This window comes from Mustela nigripes, chromosome 12 (assembly GCF_022355385.1).
Source record: "Mustela nigripes isolate SB6536 chromosome 12, MUSNIG.SB6536, whole genome shotgun sequence".
NCBI classification, from domain to species: domain Eukaryota; kingdom Metazoa; phylum Chordata; class Mammalia; order Carnivora; family Mustelidae; genus Mustela; species Mustela nigripes.
In genome coordinates, this window is record NC_081568.1 from 26,649,514 (window position 1) to 26,673,371 (window position 23,858).

At 43.0% G+C, this 23,858-nt stretch overlaps 1 protein-coding gene across 2 annotated transcripts; it reads right to left on the reverse strand.

Moving 5' to 3' along the window:
- C1QTNF3 (C1q and TNF related 3) lies at positions 1–23,019 on the reverse strand. 2 transcript variants are annotated; one of them, XM_059416976.1, is made up of 6 exons: positions 22,849–23,019; positions 16,581–16,692; positions 13,706–13,860; positions 10,245–10,374; positions 5,190–5,289; positions 1–1,880 (listed from the first exon to the last, which is right to left on the reverse strand). In XM_059416976.1, exons 1-6 carry the CDS (start codon positions 22,930–22,932, stop codon positions 1,721–1,723), a joined length of 741 nt encoding a protein of 246 aa, XP_059272959.1. In that variant the 5' UTR covers positions 22,933–23,019; the 3' UTR covers positions 1–1,720. The 2 variants fall into 2 exon arrangements, with proteins under 2 accessions (XP_059272959.1, XP_059272957.1); XM_059416974.1 differs by having other exon boundaries at positions 22,630–23,019.
- Positions 23,020–23,858: the final 839 nt, after the last annotated feature.

Consider the following 23,858-nt stretch of genomic DNA (forward strand, 5'->3'; position numbering starts at 1 on the left):
AACGTATGACTATTCAACTTTATTAAGAACATTATAAAACAATACATTTAACAAAAGTATGTTTATTTCCATACGATGCTTTTACATTTTTCTCATCTCAGTTTTATCTAAAGCTAAGCCAATGTCTTCTTCTAAGGTACTCTTATTAATAATGTGTGTTCTTTAAACATAGAATCCCTTTGGGCAACATGCAACATTCAATTGTCTACTGGCAATACAAGGTATTTATGATGTTTGGAAATAGTAAACCTCAACACCCATGACCACACAGCCCAGAAGCAACTGGAGACGTATACAAAATCACAAAAACATTACCAACCAGTCAAGCACATTTTGGCTAATATCCATTCACTTTAAAATAGAATTGTTTGTGTTGGTCAGGAAGAGTTTAAAAATATTTATAGATCAAAAGAATGGGTCAAAGACAGAACTGAACATGGAGCACACTAAGTTAGCTAATAGGGTAGCCCTAATTAATTTCTTCTGCTTCTAGCTATAGGGGGTAATCAATACAATTAAATCCATAGTTTAAAAGCCTTTGTGGAAATTGAAATTGTAACTGAAAATAAAATAATGGATAATTGCTTTCTAAGGTAATTCATTAAATGATATGTTTCAGATAGGTATCTCTCTAGTGCATTTTAAATATGATTCAACATCAGGATAAACACATACTCCAATGATGATTTCCTCGCTTAAAATAAACAAATTTGGGGTACTATCTCCTGAACTTGTCCCTTTTTGGGGAAGGACAGGCAAAAGTAAAGGAGCACAGCTCCATTGTAAGTATTGCCTAAATATGGTGATCAAAAAAAGCATATCAATTTTTATCTTTAAAAACGTTAAGAGATTTTATTTTATGTCTTCTAAATGGAATGCCCTTATATTTTTTATCCATTAGTTTGTATATAACTGAGTTTACAGCTCCTCAAATGACATGTCAGTGAAGTTTATTGGGGTAACTTCTAAACTGAGAGAGAATAAGAGAATAAGGACATTGTGTATACTGTGTATATGGACATAAGCTCACCTCAGCTGGTTCTCCAGGCCAGGGTCAACAAAGATCTATTGTAACACAAGAAACCCAATGGGAAAAAGCCAATATGATAAATCATATCTGATAAACCCAATTTTGTATCATGAGAAAATTCCATATCCAAAAACATAAGACATTACAAGTCAAGATTTAATTACAGCAGGAGTACATTATTTATGGGCATTGTGAATACTTTCTTTATCTAAAAGCTATCTGGAATTACTAAAATTATCTATATTTATTCATAAATATTGACCCACTGGATCAAAGTGTTACTTCCCAGTCTAGGCTTCACAAATGTTTCTGGTAACCTGGTCCTCGCAAGTGCCTTTTTTCTGCCCTGCCCGGCCCCACCCTAGTCACTGCACCCTTGTCTCTGAAATGTTATAAAGAATGATGAGCCCCAAACCTCAGGAATTCCTGGAAGTTGCTATTAAATTAAAAACAGAGCAGCCAAATTCTTTGCAAAGGACTTCTTTGATGGAACAATTATTTCTAGCCTGTATCAAGAAGGAATTCTTCTTTAGGTGCCTGGGGAAGAGTAAACATGCCAAGTATATTAGTCAAGGTCACTTGAGAAGACTGTTTTGTGGATTCTTCTTCTGAGCTCCCGAGTAGAACCCTTAACCCTAATATCCCTCAGCCATAAGTCTTCCCAAAAGTAGAGCTGGTCTAGTCATATATTCACTTGGTTTCAAAGAGGAGGAAGCCTGCAAAGGTAGAGAAGCGCTGGTGGTCCCCATGAAGAGCGCCATTGCCCATTCTCAGCCAAACCTCATCCCCTTTAGCCAGCTTCAGTACTGCATGGTTGCTGGATGTATCTGACTTCCCCTTTGTTTCATAGCTGTAAAGAAAAAAAGGCACCAACTACTTAGCCTTTGCAATGGAAAATCACCTCTTTACCAAAATATGTCCTCCCCTTCTTCTCCAGGCTCTCATGCACTTAGAGTTCTAGGATTAAGTTCTCCAAATGGCATGTGAACAGACATGTACCATTTCTAGAATTGGACAACACAACTCTCCCAAACCCCTCTTTTTGCTTCTTCCTCATTATGACCATGTGGAATGGTAATGACGATGACCAGAATGACCTGGAAGCCAAGTGTTGTAGCCTGAGTTCTTGAAAACTGTGTAGTGGGAAGATCTCTCTCACTTGTCCCAACCTGGAACAACCACTCTGGACTGTCCCATGAGAAGAAAAGGGATTTCCATTACATTTAAGCCATTAGGCTAATGGTATAGCAGTTTAGTTTACCCTAACTTCTTTGGGATTTCATAACGCAAACTAAAACATGTTGCATTGGCTCAGGATTAGGCAGAAAGTACTGAGGAGACAAAGATTGTGGGCTTGAAAGCTGGAGATCCATGTTGTGCTGTGGCAAAACATTAAGGAAAACATCTGATAACAGAAAGCAGACCTTATGTCCACCAAGCCTATAACCTAAGCAAGGAAGTGACTGGAAAAGCCAAAATACTGCTTTTAGTAATATGTTTCTGCAAAAGATGAGTTCAGACAAAAATTGGTATGTCTGAAGGACAGGAAGAAGAAAGGGAGGGTCTAGAAAGTTGAGGTCTAACAGGGTTGGAAAAGCCAACCAGAGACATCAGATATAAAGTTGATGTTGTCTTATTAAGACTTCTCATCTGATCTAATAGACATGGCCTATGACATAACCTGACAGATTACAAATATTGCCTTTCTACTTAAATCTGTTGTTTTAGAAGATCTTGTGGTAACCACCACTAGTTAAGACAGAAGGGGATGAAGACAAGAAATCAAGGAAAAACAGGCTGAAAAACGAGATGTCAAGAAAAGAATGGTGGATGTGGTTTGCTAACACATGTCACTGACTGGCAGCAAATGGAACAAAAGCCTGATAAGTTTCTGAGGAAATGGTATTACCCAGAAATCCAAACCTGGTTCATGAGGGACTTGAGGTCTTTGACTAAATACTCTTAGTCTTCTAATTTGCACCAGCAAGAAGTGGGCAGTGCAAGACCCCAGGGAACACCTACTCGCCTTTTGGATGGAGACAAACAAGGAAGGTCCTCCCAGAGGACAGGATCAGGGGCCAAAGAGAAAAACAGCTGAAAGGTTGACTTGATAAAAAGGATTGCTCATTCCTAAGACTTGGGGCTTTGAGCTGGATGCATGAACTGCAGTTTAGGCGGTCTTCCATGGGGGTGGAGATGGGGAGATTTATCTTCTAAATGTAGGAAGAAGAATTCAACAGATACTTGGTAGCCAGAGGAGCAGAGAAGCCTGGCTGTTTACCAGACTCCATCTCCCTTCTTCCAGAGGAGCAGCTCTACATTCCTAGCTGCCCCTGCATAGGCTGAGGGGAGTTAGGGCTGGACAACAACGTAACTGTGTTCTCTGAATAGAATGTGAGATGACACATAAACATGTTCACAAACCTGTTTCTCTTTTTGCCTTCTGACTATGGCAATCACAATGACCAGGGAGAATTTGCAAGTCATTTTTACAGGTGGCAGAACTGCTTTCACCAGTCTGCATCTCTCAAAACCCATATGGAGCACCTCCCTCCCAACAGCACATCCCCCCAGTCCCTCCTCTACCCTCTCGTCCCCATCCTTCCCCATCCTGGAGCTGGTCAAGCAACATAGAGCTCTGCAGTGTTTGAGCTGCCATATTGAGTCTTTTTTTTTTATTATTTTTTAAGGATTTTATTTATTGATTTATGAGAGAGCACAAGCAGTGGGGAGAGGCAGAGGGAGAGGGAGAAGCAGACTCCCCAGCAAGCGGAAAGCCCAATGCAGAGCTCCATCCCAAGACCCTAGGATCATGATCTGAGCCAAAGGCAGCCGCCGCTTAATCCAGTGAGCCATTCAGGCGTCCCTTGAGTCTCTTTTTTGCAGCAATTCCACCTACTTATCCTTTTCTCTTTTGGTTTTTCCAAATACATCCCCCCAGTGGAGACCAGACTCCAGAAGAAATGGCAATCCTCCCAAGTCATCAAAAGATAAGATAGCAGCCACAGAATTGTTCATAAATATCAAACCACCCATTTAGTTATGGGAAAGATGTTGGCTCTCTGCCTCTTTCCCACATCTTAAGCTTACATCAAAACAAGTTGTAATATTTCTTTTTAAGATAATTTTTTAAAGATATTTATTTATTTATTTACTTACTTACTTACTTATTTGGAGGGGGCACACACCTGTGCACACATGAGAGCAGGTTGGGGGAGGGGCTGAGAGAATCCTCTAAGCAGACTCCCCGAGAGTAGGGAGCCCCATGCAGGGCTCCATCTCACCACCCATGAGATCATGACCTGAGCCGAAACCAAGAGTTGGTCACTCAACCAACTGAGCCATTCAAGGACCCTAAAGTAATTTTTTTTTTTTTTTTTAGAAGAAGCTCTAGGGACAGGTTGATAGGATAAATATCAGAGCAGCAGAAAAGCCTAAAGACCAAGGCCCATTCCCAATTCTCTACCTGCCAGCTGAGGAAGATAGTAGAGAAGATCCTCAATCGGGGTAAACTCTGGCAAAGGGGGTGGGAAAGTAAGAAAATAGAAGAAAAGCCTGAGAAAGAAGAAAAGAATTTATAAGTTAGGAAAAGAACACAAATAGAGGCGCCTGGGTGGCTCACTGGTGGCTCACTAGGTTAAGCATCTGCCTTCAACTCAGGTCATAATCTCAGGATCCTGGGATCGAACCCTGCATTGGGTTCTCTGCTCAGCGGGGAACCTACAGCCTGATGCTCCCCCTGCTTGTTTTCTCTCTTGCTCTCTGTCAAATAAATAAATAAAATCTTTATGAAAGGAAAGACTGTCCTTTCCTTTCCCTCTGCCCTTCCCCTCCTGCCCTCACAAGCACATGTGCGCTCACACTCTCTCTCTCTCCAACAAATAAGTAAGATGTTTTAAAAATATATAAATGATTAATTATGGGGAGTATTGGTAGTAATCAATCAGCTCAAGGCCTCTCATCAACCTGCTTATTCTCAAGTTCATCAGATTTATTTCTTCCCAAATAGTAATTATAATCTGGCCACATATTGGTATATGGGAGCTCTCAGTGATGACAAGTCAGGGGCTCCTGATTCTTCTACACTCTGTGGTGTTTGCCATCCTTTGAGCAAGCAATGGCGGCATGGCTGACCCTTGTGATAGAGAAGACCACCCACCTGTACATGCTGAACACTGTATTGCCATTGTGCATGAGGTACACATACACTTCTTCAACATCCTCGTGCTTCATCATGCTGAAGGTGAAGAAATACACACCTGAAAAAGGCAGGTATTTATCTGCATTTATATTAACATATTGTACATTGAGGACTGGGAGATACACTGTATGACTTCACATTTTTTTTGTTTATATCCTACGGATTTGTTTATATGCATATGCTATATCCTATATGGCATGTAGGCTCTTCCTGGCCTTTATTTGCAGGACTGTTCCTTTATCTGCTCTCAGCTCCTACTTTAAATTAAATAAATTTCTCAGTGTGTGTACCGTGTATCCCTAATAAGCACTTATGATGAGGTACACACTATTCCTAGGTATCAGTTAACTACCACTAGGACTCTTTGGACAAGGTACAGAGCCTGCATGGATGAACTCATGGCCTCTTCGGCCTAACAAAACAAGCCACGTGAATAGCATTACAGTGGGTGGGTACACTCAGCCCAGAGATGTTAGCCAGAGCTAAGAAGTAATTTTAGCAGAAAAATGTTGATCAGTTCTGAACAAATAGTTTTAGAAACTTATCATGTTATTCATTGTAAGTAGAAGAAATTATGTACCATAAAGAAAAAGACTCCATGATGACTCAGCAGCATGATCTTGCTACTAAAAATAAGGATCCTTCTCATTTGTAAAGGATCAATGTATTTTAAAAGATGTGTTTTCTTGTAAGACTCTAGGCCACCCAACAGAAAGGAACTTAATAGGAACTGATACACTGTAAAAGGTTAGAATGAATCAAAAGCACAGAGATGAGCAAAAGGGAAAATCTTCCCAACTCCAAACGAGGTGGGAGTTGAGAGTGCATTTTGGAAAGATGAATGAATATATATCATCAAGCTCTTATGGATTTTCCAAACTACATTTTCAAATTAGTGACCTTGTCTTTGTGCATTTAAGTTTACAGCAAGGTCTTTCTTGCAGTTCTAGAGGCTGGAAGTCCAAGAGCAGGGTGTCAACACAGTCTGGTGAAAGGTTTCCTCCAGGTCACAGACTTCTGATTGTATCCCCATGTGGCAGAAGGGATTAGGGGACTCAGTGGGGCCTCTTTCATGAGAGGACCAATCCCATTCATTAGAATTCTGCCATCATGAGGTTATCACCCCTCAAAGGCCATACCTCTTAATACCATTAACTTGGGCCTTAGGTTTTCAATGTATGAATTTTAGAGGGACTCATTCAGACCATAGCAGCAGGCCTTGTAAGGGGAAAACCCAGAAATGTCTTTTAAAAAAAAGATAGCATGACACAGTTCTATGTTCTTTTTCAAAGGTGCAATCAAGTAAGATAGAAGCTGTGAGGGTACCATGTTGACACCTGCTTCTGAGTCAAGTTGAACCAAGTGAAAAAGTGTGATCATGCCTCATTTAGGGCCAGGCTTGCATGTTCAATATCCTGGGAATAAAGGAACTGGTGTAAAAAATCAGTCATACCCATTCATAAGGCTGGAGATTAGTTCACAGATGCAAAGTAAAGGCAGATCGAAATTACAGGACTCTACGAAAATAGTTTACGTGTGTTTAGATTTTTCCATTTTACAAAGTGTATTAGACACACACATACATAGACATGGGTGACAATCTTCAATGCCTCAGGAAGATAAAGCTGGAATGAAACGACAGGAAAAGATGTTATTTTTCTTGAAACAATGATGGCTACTATACAAAGTAGATTGCAGAAGCCTGTTAGAACTGACTAAGAGACCAGATGGGGAAAAAACGAAAATGTCTACATGTGGAAATACAAAAGTGAGTATGTATCTTACCCACCTATGGCTTTCTTCTAGGGAAGCTACTGAAAGCAGAGGTAACCCACTTCTGCTCTAGTTTTTAGGTCTTTGTGTTGCTGTAATTGCAGTAATTCTATGTCTCATCCCTCCCAAAGCTGAAAAGCAGAAAATGCTCAATTTGTTATCTGTTGTTAAAGGGGGAGACAAATGATGGTTGTTACCAAGTGATGATTCAAGAGAGTTCTAAACAACTACTAAATCTTTGAGCTTCTTGAAAGCCCTTGAAAACAATGGAAGCCCTTGAAAATAAATAAATAAATAATAATATAATAATATATTATTAATAATATTATATATTTTATTATTATTATATATTATATAATATATAATAATATATAAAATAATAATAAATAAATAGAAAATAAATAAAGCCCTTGAAAACAATGGAACCGTTGGGCTTCTCTAGATGCTTACGTAAACTGCAGCCCAGAGGTGTGTAACAAAATAATTATAGGAAAATTGTCAACCTCCAGAGCAGAAAGTCACATAAAAAGGTTTGAAGCTGTTTAAAGTATGATGAAAGATCACTTGGGTCATTTCATATACCCGTTGACTTCTGAGTTTAGCTGGGTGGAAACCTCAATCAAGGCGTTAAAAACACTTGTGTCAAATTTAACATGGCGACTGCATCCATCAGAATTTTCCTCCTCTCCTTCTGGATACCACATAGGGAAATAAGGAGCATTGAACACAAACACCAGATGGAATCTATTTTTCAGAAGATTAGGAGACATAAAAGTCAATAAACTTAAAATACTTGTCTGTCAGATGCAACAGACAGCAGACAGAGAGTCTCAGGGAAGCAACATGGAGGCTGGGCAGGGAGTTTTGAGGAGGCCACGCTGTGGCTGATCTCACAGTACTGGAAAAAAGACACTCCCTGATGGAGAAAGGCCACATGCTGAAAAGAAGCTCTTATGAGTGGGGCTGAGATGAAGTCCAAGTGATATTTTGGGGGAAGGTTGCTAGATAAAGTACAAAAAGTGAGGTGAGTGGTCCTAAAATGGCAGATTTCCAAAACTATCACCAAAAACAGGGCAAGAGAAGTTTAAGTGCCAGGCTTGTCTCAGAAGTCTTCCCAGACCCAGGGCAGTCTGCAGAGGGACAGAGAAAACACACAGAAGGGCCACACTTGAGAAGGACCAGAGTGAGTCTCCTGGTAGCTGGAGAGGGAGCCATGGAGGTAGAAGCCAGAAGTATGCTGAAGTCCCCCCTGTCATCCCTCCTCCCCCCAAGAAACTACTATCTGTGGCTGGCCTAAGGAAACCCACCTCTTTCAACCGCCAGTCAGTTTTAGAAAGTAGAAAAGAAGAGCGAGCAGAAACTACCCATAGAGGAAGAATACTCACCAAGAAGCAATGTTGTCAGGTAGTAGATGAAAACTATAACTAAATCTGAATGTAGACATCCTGAGTTTAAGATAATGTTAATAAAGCAAATCCTTCTATGAAAGAATATTATTAAACAAAAAGCAGGAACTCCTAGCAGAAATGTTCAGATAAGAGAAGGAACTAAAAACTGGGACTAATAAGTAAGGTAAGGCATGGGAAAAGTAAAGAAACAACACAGAAATAAGACAGAAGAAATTGGAAGAAGCAAAAAGGAAAATTCATCCTCAGCATAGGTAATTAAGGACATGCAGCATGTAAGGACCTATTTAGCCAGAGCGACTCCACTTTGGGATGGAGAAAGCAAACAATGTGAAATGGAAATTAAAATTAAAAAAACAGCAAGAGATTAGAGAAAATAATAGCTACAGAAGACAAAGAAAACTTAAACACAAACCCAACAAAACATTTTTGGAGCCCTTCCCATGTTACCATCTGCAATTTTGAGAGGCTGTCGACATTCCCTCTCCATCAGCCCTGTCATGCCAGTCTCTATTTCAATGGTCACATCACTTCCTGGCAGATTCTGACCTCCTTGGCTCTCAAAGACAGTGTGATTACCTTGGGCCCACCTACATAATCCAAAATAAGCTCCCCATCTCAAGATCCTGAATTTAATCAGTCTTATGAAATCCCTTATTTTGCCATATAAGGTACCATTCGCAGCTCCTGGGCATTTTAGGTCTTGGGCCAATTTGGGAGTCATCATTCAATGCCTACAGCTTCCTTACTTTCAGCCACCACAAGCTGATCATTCTGGGTAGACTTTTCCTGCTGTCCTTTGACTAGGTGGCTGTAAGCCTTCTTTTTGCCCCGAAAAGTTTTTTTAATTATATATATATATTTTTTATTTTCTTAAAGATTTTATTTATTTATTTGACAGAGATCACAAGTAGGCAGAGAGGCAGGCAGAGAGAGAGGAGGAAGCAGGCTCCCCACTGAGCAGAGAGCCAGATGTGGGGCTTGATCCCAGGACCCTGAGATCATGACCTGAGCTGAAGGCAGAGGCTTAACCCACTGAGCCACCCAGACACTCTTTAATTATATTTTTAAATACAAATTTAAACATGGTTTTTCCTTCTTCTTGCTGTACTAAGGTGGGGTGGCACTGAGAACAGTGTGACTTGTGTTAGGAAATCAGGCAATAAGCCAGCACATTGTTTATGGGATATTTTTGAACTATATTAAGACCAGTGAAAAGGTCACTAGGTTTTTATTGTCATCATAGTGCAGCAATTCGAAACCCTGTCCATGATAAAACACTCCTCTCCTCTGGGGTTGACCACTCACAAGCACCCTCCGCCCCCTCCCCTGCACCTTAGGACACCACTGGTTAACTTGGGCGCCTGGGTGGCTCAGTCAGTTAAGTGTCTGCCTTGGGCTCAGGTCATGATCCCAGGGTCCTGGGATTGAGCCCGGGGCAGGCTCCCTGCTCAGCAGGGAATCTGCTTCTCCCTCTCCTCCCCGCTCTTGAGCGCTCTCTCTCTCTCTCTCTGTCTCTCATATAAATAAATAAAATATTTTTAAAAAGATAAAAGTGTATTCACCTTTTTGAATTCTAATTCATTTACTTTGAAATCCAACAGAAATCTGTAAGAATTTCTGTACTAGATAAAGTACAAAAAGTGAGGTGATCACTTTTAACCGGAATCAGAAAGAATTCTCAACTCTCGTAGTGTCTTCCTTTCTTTGTGTCCTCTTCCTTCATCATTTACCTTCCTCCCTCACGCTCTCACCTTTTGCCTACCTTCCTTCCGTCCTTCCTTCTAGATTGCGAGCTGATTAATTCAGTCATTCATTTGTTTTTACTTCTCACCTGATACTGGGGCCCCAAATCTACCAGTCATGACATCAAAGAAGTTTCCGATGTTGGTCTCCACGCTGCTGAAGATGATCCCGCTATTCTGGTTGCTGAAGTGGGTCGCCAGAGAAGCCATGAATGCAATCTAAGGAACGTTAATCAACAGGAAATTTATCTTAAAGAAATGAGGTTTTCACAAAAGTAAGTTTTGTTCGACATTATTTGTAACAGCTAGATTGGAAATAAACAGAAAAAAATTAAATCATGGTAATTTTTAATGTTTTTTATGCTATGAAGCCATTAAATGATAGTATATGTCAGCAGTTCTGACCTTGTGTTTCATGGAACATTAGACTTCAAAAGGTTTTTTTTGAAATATTAAAATACTATTGTGGGGAAAATATAGATGAAATCGACTAATAGCTATTAAATGTACATTAGCATATTAAAGGATCTGAGAAGGCCTGCAGCAAAATAACCTTTTAATTTTATTCACTCTGTGTAATTTATTTCTCCAAAAGAACTGTGATATTATGATGTATAATAAATATACATTTAGTCTTTGTCCCAGCCTTTGGCATAGTGCCCAAAACCATTGAAAATCTTAAGTGTTTAGAGAGATCAAGGGGTCTTTTGTTATGTTAATGAGATAACTTTTGGAAAGCTCCTAGGTAACCTAAAGATGGGGCCTATTTGCCATTGGAGCCAACCATGTGGTTAGAGATGAGTGATCGGTCCCACCTTACATCCAGGAAGGGTAGAGGGGCAGGAGGTTGAATTCAATTACCAATGGCCTGTGATTTAATCAATCCTGCCTATACAATGAAGCCTCCATAAAAACTTAAAAGGCAGGGGCTCAGAGAGCATCTAGATTGTTGAACATGGGAAGTGCTGGAGAGTGATACTTGGTCTCTGAGAGGGTATGGCACCTCGGCACCCTTTTCCCCAAACCTTGCCCTATGCATCTTTTCCATCTGTTCCTGAATTACACCCTTTTACAACAAACCAGGGATTGAATAAATAACATGTTTCTCTGAGTTCCTGCTAGCAAATTACTTGAACTCCAGGAGGGTTCGTGGCCTCCCCTTCATAGCCAGAATGTCGGAAGCACAGACTTAGAGTCTCAAGTTGGGGGTGGCGGTCTTGTAGGGTTGAGCCTTTAACTTTGGAATCTGAGGCGTTTTCCAAGTAAGTAGTGTCAGAATTGCGTTGAGTTGTAAGGACACTTAGCTGATGTTGGACCAATGCTTGGTGGTGTGGGGAAAACCCTCACACTGGAACTGTACCACTCTTAGACAGTCACATTTGAAAATAAATGCCAGTCCCCCATCAACATGAGTCGTTGTAAGTGAGTGTGAGTTAAATCAATAAATTCTTTAGTTTGCTGGGATTACCTGTCTTCAATGAATGGGAGTTTAAAGGAAGGGCTTAGAGGAGAGTGTGAGAGAGGGAATAATTGGAAGTTTGGAAGACTCAGGGGAAAGCAGACTGAGGAAAATCAACACAGCAAGGATTTGGACAGTGAGAAAGACAGCGTGAAGGCTGTGGATGCCGAAGGAAGGGGAAAGTAAGGGATGGATGACACAGCAGAGGAGGGATTTTGAAAATGGGAATAAAGGGTCCTGGAATCACCCTTCTTTACAGGCTGCGTGAGGCCAGTCATCTCTCCTCTGTAATGCCGCCTTTAAAACATGTGAATGTAGGGGGCGCCTGGGTGGCTCAGTTGGTGAAGCATCTGCCTTCAGCTCCGGTCATGATCCCGGGGTGCTGGGATCCAGCCCCTTGTCAGGGTCCCTGCTCAGTGGGGAATCTGCTTCTCCTTCTCTCAGCCCATGCTCTCTCTCTCTGTCTCTCTCAAATAAATAAAATCTTACAAAGAAATAAAATGATAAAAATAAAAAATAAAACTGTGTGAATGCAGTTCTGCCAACATTGTGGTTGTTGGGTAATAATTGATGGAGCAATTTAATCATTGCCCAGGGTGCACTCCATCAGACTGGCTACAAGGGCCCCTGGACCTTGTACAACCATCGCAGGTTTAGAGTTAGAGTTTCTAGCTTTGGGAATGTTTATCCCCCTTCTCATCAGACACCTTTCACCTGGCTAGGCAGCATCTGTCTTCTTTTCTTTGTAAATTATTGATGGCCCATTGATGCCAGGTTGCTATGATTATTAAACAACATTCATTTACAAGTGACAAAACCTCAAAAGCAGTTAGAGAAACACAAAAGACCTCTTAAGTTATAACTTTAAAAAATCAAGGCCCAGAAAAATGATGGAATTTATACAAGGTCAACCAACCACCAGATACGCCCAAATAAAAAACAAAGTTCTCCCCCAGTCGCTCTTTCAGACAAGAGTCTCTGTATTCTGGTTCTTGAAAGGTCTCTCCTGCTGTGGTACATTCTCTCATTTACACACGGCCCCCAGCTGCCGATGGTTCGACTTAATAATATTTCAACTTTAGATGCTGCCATAGCAATCCGCATTCAGTAGAAACCACACTTCAGATTTTAAATTTGGATCTTTTCCTGGGCTATCAATATGCAATAGATCCTCTCTTATGATGCTGGGCAGGGGCGCTGAGCCACAGCTCCCCGTCAGCCACAGGATCAGGAGGGTCAACAACAGATATTACACTTAACAACCTTTATGCTAACATAAATACTAGCTTTCAATGGCGATAGGAATCCCTTGAAAAAATCAATTTTTAAAAACATCAGCCAGAAAATAAAGAGATAACCAAGACTTAGTAATTTTCATGGTGCCCTAACCTTGCATTTTCCAGTTTTAGATGTTATTGGCAACAAGAATTTTGAACATCTCTTAAAGGAGACATAAACAGTAAACAAATGAGCATGTAAGCTTAGGCTAAAATATTCAATTAGAGCCTCATAAATAGATTCAAAACACGTCAAACTGAAATAAATATAGTCTGGTCTAATCTAAACTAGGATGGGTGACCCAAAAATAAAACATCTCTAGTGATAAAGAAGACATGGAGAAAAATTTAAATGAAATCTGTGCCACAAAATCTTGAGTTGATAGAGAATGATACTTATATATTCATATCCATATATGTGATTTAAATTGGTAAATGTAACACAATGAATACATAAAATATTCGAGGTAGACACATGCCATTTTTACATTTGAGTTGCCAGAAACCTTTTTATTTAACATCCCTTCTGATAAGGAAAATGGAACATTAGCAGATACCCAGGGCTGCGGTGTATTTGGTCTAAGAAGGGAGTTGAATTTCAACTTCTTAAGAACGATTTCAAAATGTTCTTTGAACAACAGTGTGGGCCATCTGTGAACATCCCGCAGCGGGAGTGAGTCAAGCCAGCCACGCGGCCATGCGGGCCAGGAGCCAACAGAGAGAGCGTGAAGAAGCTCTAGGACCTTCTGCCTCCTGCACCGCGAGGGTGCAGGCAGTTTAGAAGTCCAATGGAGATCTGCCCAAGGTGACTTACCTGCAGTTCTGGAGGAACCCCCGGGTAGCCCTTTTCTCCCTTGGGGCCATGCTGCCCTCTTTCACCTCGTGGCCCAAGGTCACCTTTGTCTCCTTTCTCACCTTTGGCTCCTTCATGGCCAGTGGCTCCATTATTGCCATTGTTCCCGTGGTTTCCTTAAATTACAAGCAGAAGGCATCACTGGGGAAAGCCCCCATCACTCACACTGACCACCTACTGTTATACAAATACAGACCCTTTCTTCAAAAATGCTCACCCTCAATTGCAAAAGAAGACCACTTGAAACAGTCCTGAACACAGCCAAGGGGGCAGCACCAAATGAGCTCTCTTACTAGGGACACTGAAGACAGCCTTAGCCATTCAAGTCTCCAAAGACTGTTTTTCCCATAGAGCAAGAGTTGGATGAAAAATTTTGAGGATTGGGGCAGTTCAGTCATTGGGCATCTGCCTTGGGCTCAGGTCCAGATCCCAGGGTCAGCATCTGGCTCCCAGCTCAGTGGGAAGCCTGCTTTTCCCTCTCCTACTCCCCCTGTTTGTGTTCCCTCTCTCTCTCTCTCTCTCTCTCTCTGTTAAATAAATGAATAAAATCTTTAAAAGAAAGAAAAGAAAAGAAAAACTGGGGGGACTGATAATCGGAGTATTATTTATAATAGCAGAGATTAGAAACAAACAATACTGGAAGAGCTCCATTAAAAAAAAAAAAAGGCACATCCCAGTAAATAATGTTATACCACCCCCCCAAAAAGCTAAAGAAAAATATTTATTAATATTAATATTGTTCACGATATTTTTAGATTAAAAGGTTATGAATCATTAGAGGCAGTGCAATAATATGTGTGAACAGTATTTATATACTATGTGTAAGGGCCTATTTATCCAGAGAGATTCCATCCGGTTAAAGTGATTTTGTTGTTTATGCAGTAAAACTTAGACTGACCCTGCGGTCCCCCCTCCAGGGAAACTTACTTAAAAGCAAGTCCCAGAAACCAGTAGATTATGGTCGACCGTCCCTGATAACAGAGCCCCATTGCAGGGATGAATCAGGCCAGGTGGAGACATCCAATCAGTGGGGTGCACATACTGTCTCCCTAGCTACCAAGGAGTGTGAGCCCTGCCTTTTGGGTGCCAATTCTGACCAAGGTGATAGGCTAGTTCAAATAGCTACTATGGGGTGAATTGTAATTCGATTGGTCACCCGTGCGTGACCTAGCATGACTATGCAGCTTTCTCTGTGTGTTGCAATCTCATTGGACACCTGTGTGTGGCCAGGCTCAAAGGCCACATGGCCTTTGCTCTATAAAAATTAGTCTGTGAGGCTGGGAGGGGTAGCGCTCTCTGTAAGAGGCGGCCCCGAATGGTCAGTTTGATTCTTGATGCTTGACTCGAATTAAAGCTTTGCTTGACCTTCGCTTTGTATCGGTCTCGCTCCTTTGATCACAGACCTATTATTGGGGGACCTTGCACGACGTAAAAATATTTCCAGTATTTTTTTTTCCCAAATGGATGAAACATGAGTGGCTTTTGTGTTATGCTATGTACTTTTCTGTCTCTTTGAATTTTTCTATAAAGGACGGGCACCACTTTTATCATGGAAGGAGATGTAAAATCATTGATGCAAATTGTAACAATAATTTTGAAAGCAAGGCTTGAATAATGATTTCAACTCTTCACTCTGCCACTAAGAGACAGTTTCTACAGCTCTTCCTTTATTTTGTATTTGCTGAATTTCGCACCCCTTCGCTGTTAAGACAAATGTGTTTTGTTGTTTTTTTAAAGACTTCATTCATTCATTTGACAGAGAGAGATCACAAGTAGACAGAGAGGCAGGCAGAGAAAGGAAGGGAAGCAGGCTCCCCGATGAGCAGAGAAGCCAGACTCGTGAGCTCGATCCCAGGACCCTGAGATCATGACCCGAGCCGAAGGCAGAGGCTTTAACCCACTGATCTCTTTCTTTCTCGAATAAAATATTTTTTAAAAATTAAAACTCATATGATAAATGTTAACATCAATGAAGGTGAGAGAAGAGAAAGTAGACTGCTGTCAAACCCCAAGAAAAAGTCCTGCCCCCAGGAACTGACATGGGGAAGAGGAAGACAATGAACCCTCAGAGGGATTTGGGATTCCTAAGACAGAAAGGATCTGGGCTATCCTTTCCGTGGCTGACCCCAGACATTAGCCAGTTTTCAGGACCTCCCGTGCCTGGGGCACACTCAGTGGGGTAGGGTGGCTCGGTGGAGTCCGACAGCATTTCCCATGCTGCCAAGTGGTGCGGGAGCCCAAAAATATTCCCATGAGCCCAAGAGAGGCATGAAAGTCAACCGGAGATAGCTGAACATGGACAGACCCTGAGATTAAGGGAAGAAAAACTTAGCTAGACACAAATTCGGACAGAAGGCTGTGTGGTTCAGTGAATGTCACTATGGAGATGGCAATAGCCAGGCCAGTAAGCGCTCCTCTTCCCCCACCTTCACGTCCTAAGTTCCCTGAAAGTTAGACAGAGTGTGTTGCATGAAGCACGTTGTGGAAGAAACACCAAAACGAGCGTATGTCCAATAAGAGTCCATAATTCTGTACTCCATGCTGGTTAAGACCCCCCTCCCCACTGCCACCAGTGAATCGGGTGCCCCAAGATGTCTAACACCTGTGGGATCCTGGGAGTGGGATAAATAATAAATACTACTGAGCTTCTGGTACATTGTTGCACCTAATTGGCTCTGTCAACCTAGTCCCCTCCCGAACTCCCTTTTGGATTTTCCACACATACCCTTTGGATCACACAAAAGTGAACCCAAATGATTTCGATTTGCCCTGGCTCCGGTTTTGGCACAGGGCCCAGTTAGACTGGCAATAAACAGAGCGTCTCTCTCATCCTTACCTGGGATGCCAGGGGGTCCGGGGGGCCCCGGGGGGCCTTGGTAGCCTCGGAAACTGTACTCTCCATGGCAACACTTGCTGCAGTCTGGGGGCAGCCCTCCAGTTTGTGGAGACTTTAAAAAGATACAGAGAGAAGCTTCAGAGAATGGTATTGGGGAGTCATTAGGACTTGTGAACTTCTCTTGGTCTTGTATTTTGGGCAAGTTTAACTCCAGACAACCTAGGACAGCATCAGAAAAGCTGGTGTGGACTTGACTGGCGTGCTAGCTAAAGAGAGCAGATGACCAAAAGGACCAGGAAGCCAGAAGGTCAGAAGAAGGGCATGTTCTTTGGAAGGAGTGTGGTGCTGACAGGAGATGGGGCAGTATTTCTGGAAAGTACTGTCCTGAGGCTACTGGTAATGGCCAAGAAGGAAATCTCTTCAGAGCCGGCCCTCTCTTTCCCAGCTGCCAGGAGCCTCCCCTGTCGCTTCTTTGAGTAGGTGACCCTCAAAAAGTAAGAATGGTAAACTTCCAAGAGAATTAAGAATTTCTGTATTTAGGATACAGGGATAAGAGTTCTTAAAATTTTGAGTCAAAATGCCACCCTTTCAGTCCAAGCACACTTCAATTGCCTTAGGACATGGAAGAAACAAAGTATTCTTTAGCCCAGTAAATTAGTATTAACTATCTACATCTTGAAACAACTTTAACTCCCCTTTGAGAAATATTTAACCTCAGGTTCTGTTTCATATTTCACTTCAAAATTTTAAATGATTATCACATCATTCACACCAATATTCAGCGAGTACTTAATGGATACTAAGTATACTCAAATATGAGTATCTGCCTATCTATTTAAAGAAAAATTTCTTTTTTTAAGAAAAGATTTTATTTATTTATTTATTTGACAGAGAGAGAGAGAGAGACAGTGAGAGAGGGAACACAAGTAGGGGGAGTGGGAGAGGGAGAAGCATGCTTCCCACTGAGCAGGGAGCCTGATACAGAGCTCAATCCCAGGACCCTGGGATCATGACCTGAGCAGAAGGCAGATGCTCAACGACTGAGCCACCCAAGCACCCCTAAACAAAAATTTCTAAAATGTGTGCTTACCATCGAGGAACTACAGATATAGTGTAAGAGCTAGATTCGCTGATAAAATCTAGAGTGGCACCAAATTGGTAGCTTGCCTTTTGATTATATCATATAAAATACTAATGGAAACTTTCCTAGACTTGAGTTATAATTCAATGGTCTTTTGAAAACAGCATATTGTTTGTAAAGGATTCTAAAGAAAGAGAAGGAGAAAAAGGTTGGAGGGATGGGGACAGAATAAGGAGAAAGGAAGAAGGAATCTGAAATTCAGGTTTTCTCTATCATTAGAAATCCAAGCAGAAAAGTGGGTCAAGTCTGCACATTTAGACTTCACTTTTGTTGTTGTTGTTTAATTAAAAATGGGCGTGGACTTTTTCCTCACCCCCTCATTCTTTTTCCCTACAAGCCTCTACCAAGCTCTTCAGGGAAAACACAGAGCATCAGTAGTCCCAGCATTCTCTTGCAACAGCTCAGGGCCGGATCTCAAGTGATCAGGGGACACAGTGTGGAGCTAACTCATGTCTAGTCCTCTGCCCACCAGACCCCTCACTGGACAGATGTGGGAGTCTGTAAAAACCTTTGGTAAAACTGGTGGAGGAATAGAAAAATCAGCCAAAGCGAGTGGCTGGAGACAAGTGACTTCAGACACTTGGAAAGTCAGACACCACAGCACTGCCCCACCTTCCAATCCAAGGATGCAATCTGAGAAGTATTTCATAGTTTCCTGGTGTGATTTTGCTAATGTGAAATACAGTTTTTTAAGCTCTCAGAAAGCTAAGATTCTGCCAATAATGGGCTTTAGGAGAGAAAGAGGGAAAATTCTGAATCGGGAGCCATTGGAGAATAGAATTGAGTTCCTGGGACCCTAAGAATTTTAGGAACATGTCTGTTCTGGAACCAGAACTCCCATCTCAGTTCTGTGTGACTTTAGTGATGTCACTGCCCCCTGCTCCCAGGCATCATTTTTCTTGTCCACTAAATTAGGGCACTAGGTAAAACAGTTAGGACATTTCTTGCCAGCTTGAAGAGCAAGCAAAGATACTAAAGGTCTTTTCTAAATCCTTAAATAATAGTTTAGAAAGATTTCATTTGTGAAGTCTAGTGTCTGAGTGTGAGAAGTTAGCTCCAGGAAAGAGCTCCTTGGTACCAGAGCTAACTAGCACTGGGGTGGGTGTCCAAGGTACTTGGGAACACTTAGAAAGCAGAGACCTTCCACCCCAGCAGGGAGAATCTTCTGATTCCTACTAGCTGGTCATGTTCTGAGAGCCGTCCTACAACATTTCCCATGTTCCTCTGGTCCTTCACAACACAGTCAAATGGACTAATGCTCGTGAGCCTCTGGAGGGCCCCTTAAAACAAGCTGGACAGGATGCCTTAATTCAGAGGTTGTCATCACACGCGGGGGAGTTACCACAGACACCCTCTTAAGTTTATCAACCCTCAACTCATAATCAGGTCAAATTTGAAAGCCAAAGACAGGAGAATGAGCAGTGTGGGAGGAGGGATGGGTCTCTAAGACAAGTCCCATCCATTTGGTGGATGGAGGCCATGGGACAGGTACTGAGGTTTGAGGTCTGCTCTTAGTGAGTGACTTCTCAGAAAGAGGGTCCATAGCTCCTTCTTTAACTGAAGAGAGACGGAAGACAAAGGAGAGGGGAAACGGGAAGAAGGGGAGGGGGGAATCCAGGAGGTAGAGGAGGAGGACCAGAGATTAAAAAGGATGAAACTGCCTAGAAAAGAGAGCCCAGGTCTGCTCAACCCCCATCTCTGCACACTCTACCCACCATGAACCCCAAGGCCAGAGTCCTCTTTCTAGAATACACACCAGCTCACCTCACTGCGCTGTTGCGAACAAACAAACAAACACAACTTTGGCTGGAAAACTAAGGTCTGAGCTCCATAACCGGCCAACAGAATCTTCCAGGCGGGTCCTGAGATCATCCTGTGTCTTCCTCCCACGGCCTTCACCTATACCCACTCCTCCAGGGCTCTCTTGTCTCTTTGCTGTCCCACATATTTTTAAACTTTATTTCTTGCGTGGTTAATCATCCTTTTTGGGTCACCTTTGCGGTTCAAAGCAGCGACCACCAGCGCTCTGGCACTGTCTCCCCAACTGCCTTTTGTGTAGAGATTTTGTTGATCACGTGGTGTTCAATTGTCTGTTCATCTGTCCCCACGAGAGCCCCCCAGAGCTGACTGGAGATGGGCTTGGGCTTATTTATCCCTAACATAAAGCTTGGCACATAGTAGAAGCACAGGAAATTATAGGTGAAACGGTAAATGAGAAAAAAGAAGAATTGAAAGAAGACAGGTGAGGAATGCAAGGAAAATGGGAACACCGGAAAATCCGAAATGCCGCGAGTTTCCATACCCACTGGCTGATGAGTCGTATTGAAGATATCCAGAATATCAGTGATTCTAAATCTTCTCGGTATCTGCTGAAGGGGGTTTGTTTGAAAATACTTTAAAAGCCCGGGAGGGTTTGAAAGCCTCCCCTCGCGCCTGGACCCCCCACAGCCCCTTCAAGTAAAGAAAGCCAGGAGGTGACTTCTTGCCCCCTCATCTGACTCCAGCATGCTGGCTGCCTAAGCCTGGAAGGTGGGGTGAAGCAGAAATGTCATTTGGATTCCGGTGGCCTCCTCAGCATTGGTTGCCAAGAAATAACAAATGACAGCCTACATCTGCCTTCTGCATGTCTGGGAGCTCATACTGCGAAGGCCAGGGAGGGCCCAGCAGAGAGATCCTATCCACTGAAATGGAAAGTCCAGGTCAAAGCTTGGACCAAAACGAAAATATCTTCACCACTAAGAAAATACAAAGTAGCATGAGTCACCCTCCAGTCAAAAGATTATCAGATGAGGGGACGCCTGGCTGGCTCAATCAGCGGAGCATGTGACTCCTTATTTTGGGGTTGTGCGTTCAAGCCCCACAGTACGTGTAGAGATTACTTAAAAAAATAATAATAATAAAATGTGGGGGAGGGTGGGGTGCTGGGAAGTGGGCTTGGTTAAGCTTCCAACTCTTAATTTCAGTTCAGGGTGTGACCTCAGAGTTGGGAGATCGAGCTCCATTTCTATTCCACACTCAGCACTCTGCTGAAGACTCCCTCCCCCTCTGCTCCTGTGCACTCTCTCTGTCTCTCTCAAAAATAAATAAATCTTTAAAAAAAAAAAAAAAAGATTGTCAGATGAAAGGACCATCTCTAAAAGTGGCCCTTGAAAAATAAGTATTTGGAGATTATTTCTTTTGTTGCTCCTTAAAGAAACAACTTTTTCTTTTTCTTTTTTTTTTTTTTTTAAGATTTAATTTTATGTATTTGAGACAGAGAGAGAAAGAGCATGAGAGGGGAGAGGTCAGAGGGAGAAGCACGGAGCTTGATGTGGGACTCAATCCCGGGACACCAGGATCATGACCCGAACCGAAGGCAGTTGCTTAACCAACTGAGTCATCCAGGCGCCCCCTTTTTCTTTTTTATTTTAAGCTTTTACTTATTTGGGGGTGCCTGGGTGGCTTAGTCCTTAAGTGTCTGACTTCGGCTCAGGTCATGATCCAAGGGTCCTGGGATGGAGTCCCACATTGGGCTTCCTGCTCAGCTGGAAGCCTGCTTCTCCCTCTCCCACTCCCTCTGCTTTTGTTCCCTCTTTCTCTGAGAGTCTCTCTCTCTCTCTGTCAAATAAATACACAAAGTCTTTTAAAAAAAAAAAATCTGTATTTATTTGACAGAGAGAGAGAGAGAGAGAGCAGGTGTGAGCACAAGCAGGGGAAGTGGCATGCAGAGGAAGAGGGAGAGGCAGGTTCTCCACTGAGCAGAGAGTTCTATGTGACAATGTGGGTCTCCATACCAGGACCCTGGGATCACGACCTGAGCCCAAGGCAGACGCTTAACCCCCTGAGCCACCCACGTGCCCCAAGAAACATTTTTTTCTTCACACAGGCTCACAGAACAATCTGGGCGACTGCACTAAGCCAAGTTAGAAATCCCAGCTCAGCCCTGGATCTCCAGCTGATCCTGTGTTGGGTTTCAGTATGATCCTTTTGCTAGTACCACCCCAAACTTTTCAATCTGTGAGAGGACAGGCTTAGATTTCACTGGCATGAAGTTTTCCAGGGCCTGCTGAATGCAAAGACTCAATAGATTCTTGTAAAACCTCTTTGTTCAATGCTCCCGTAATTCAAAGTAACTCTTCTTTCCCGCCTCCTCTGATTTCAGCATGCCAGATGACGAGAAGGTAAGTCAAAATCCGTTTTGTCTGGTTCTTAATGTTTTAAATTAAATTGAGTGTCACCAATTTGCAAATCACTACGCTGAAACCTGACCCCACTCCAGTCATCCCCGGAAAGAGTTAAAGATGTTTTCTTGAGGGCTGAGTTCACACCCAAGGAAATAAATCAGGTCCTCCGTGATTATCAGACTTTAAATCACACAACAAAGTTTTGCTTTTCACACACATGCAGTCTTTTTGGTTCTAACTCTAAGGTTCAGAGGCTGAGCATAGAGGCTTGGTAACCTAGATTACTGTAAAACAAATAAACAAGCCTGGCAAGAAATGTCACAGTAAACTAACGCATCGAAGTGAAAAACTCAAAGGGCAGCTTCTCCCTTCTGGGAAGGATTAAGAAAATCCAACTCTTGGGATCTGCAAATGATTTAGACCCATCTATCTGCATGGGTCAACATTTGTTTCCACACCAGGAGCGCAAGAAAGAAACCAAGTCACAGCACAGCACAGCAGGGAGCTGGCCGCTCTGCTCTCCTCTCCCCTGGGGGACACCGTCTCCCACATCCTCTGCTGATTTTCTAACACAGACCGGCACAGTCCCCCACCACACCCCCCCAAGACCCCAGAGCAGCCCAGAAAGACCCCTACAAGCAGCACAGCCAACTTCTCGAAAGCATCGATCCTATGAATCACAGCTAAAAAAAGAACAAAACTCGTTAGGCTTTCACAGTAATCCTTAGAAGAGAATTCCGAGTACCTGGCCCCAGAATGGGGTGATCTGGGCTAGGTCATCTACCTCGGGGTGCGGTAGCCCATCTGGTCTCAGGGATTTTAGGTCTGTAGAAGTGTTATTATCCACAGTCCCCGTTTTAGGATGGCTCCGCTCTCTCACTTTCTCCCTCCTGGAGCCGCTACGGCCAGTCTGCTGGTGGCTTTGCACTATTCTCGCCACTACTTTATTAGGTCTTCCGCTCACCTCCATGTACTCATCTTGACAGAGGCAAAATGGGAGGAAAAGCAAAGCCAGCAGGTGCCAGGAGACGAGCTGCCTCCGGAGCATGATTCTCAACAGAGCCCCAGAGCCTCCTGGAGACGACGGCGGGGCGTTGCGGTAAATGCCAGGGCTGGAGATGCGAGCCGCAGCCGGCTGGGAGGTTTTATACTTTGGTGTGTAATAAATAAGGCTGCAGGCATGCCAGAGGGGAAGCAGCCCTCCTCCCCGGGGCAGGACAGCCCCCATTCATCACTCTCCCACCCGGCAGGCGGCTGGGCTGGCGCGCGCAGCTTGCAGTTGGTGGGGTTCGTAAATGTCACACCTTGGCACGTTTGTGTTAAGTGTAGAGGAAACCATACACAACCGGCTGGGAAACAGAGAGCGTGTGTCCGGAGGTTGGCTTTCGTGATTAGACATGTGCCTTCGCCGTCTGAGATGCTTTTGGAAAAACCCTCCCTCAGGCTTGCCAGGAAATTTGGGCTTAACTGCATCTGTTCTGTCTGAAATGTTTGGGGTTGGGGGGAGACTGGTTCACGGCCATCGGGAGAGCTCATGCACTCTCGCTGTACAGCTAACGCCTCCCGCCCGCCAGCCTCTGCGGTCCACTCCAAGGAACTCAGTACTCCTTCCAGACGCCAGCGGCAGAAGGCAGTTGAGTGAGTCCAGAGCATTGAGCTGGGTTCAGGTGCAGAGTCTCCGGGTTTAGTAAAAAGCATTTCCCCATTCTAGGCTATCTTCCCTTTTCCCCTGCGTTTCCAAAAACCAGGGTTAAATTAAAGTCAATGATTGCCAGATGAAGATATAACATCCTGCTTTGTATTGAAAGAAAGTTGTTTGTCTCTGGCCACTCATCCTTCTGACATATTCTTGATTAAAATGGAAGAAATGAAAAGGGCCAAACCAAATACCCTGCTTCAAACAGACTAGCATGGAGAGAAGGATCATTTCTTTTATTTGCTACACTTTTAGTCATTTGGCCAAAGAGCAAATGG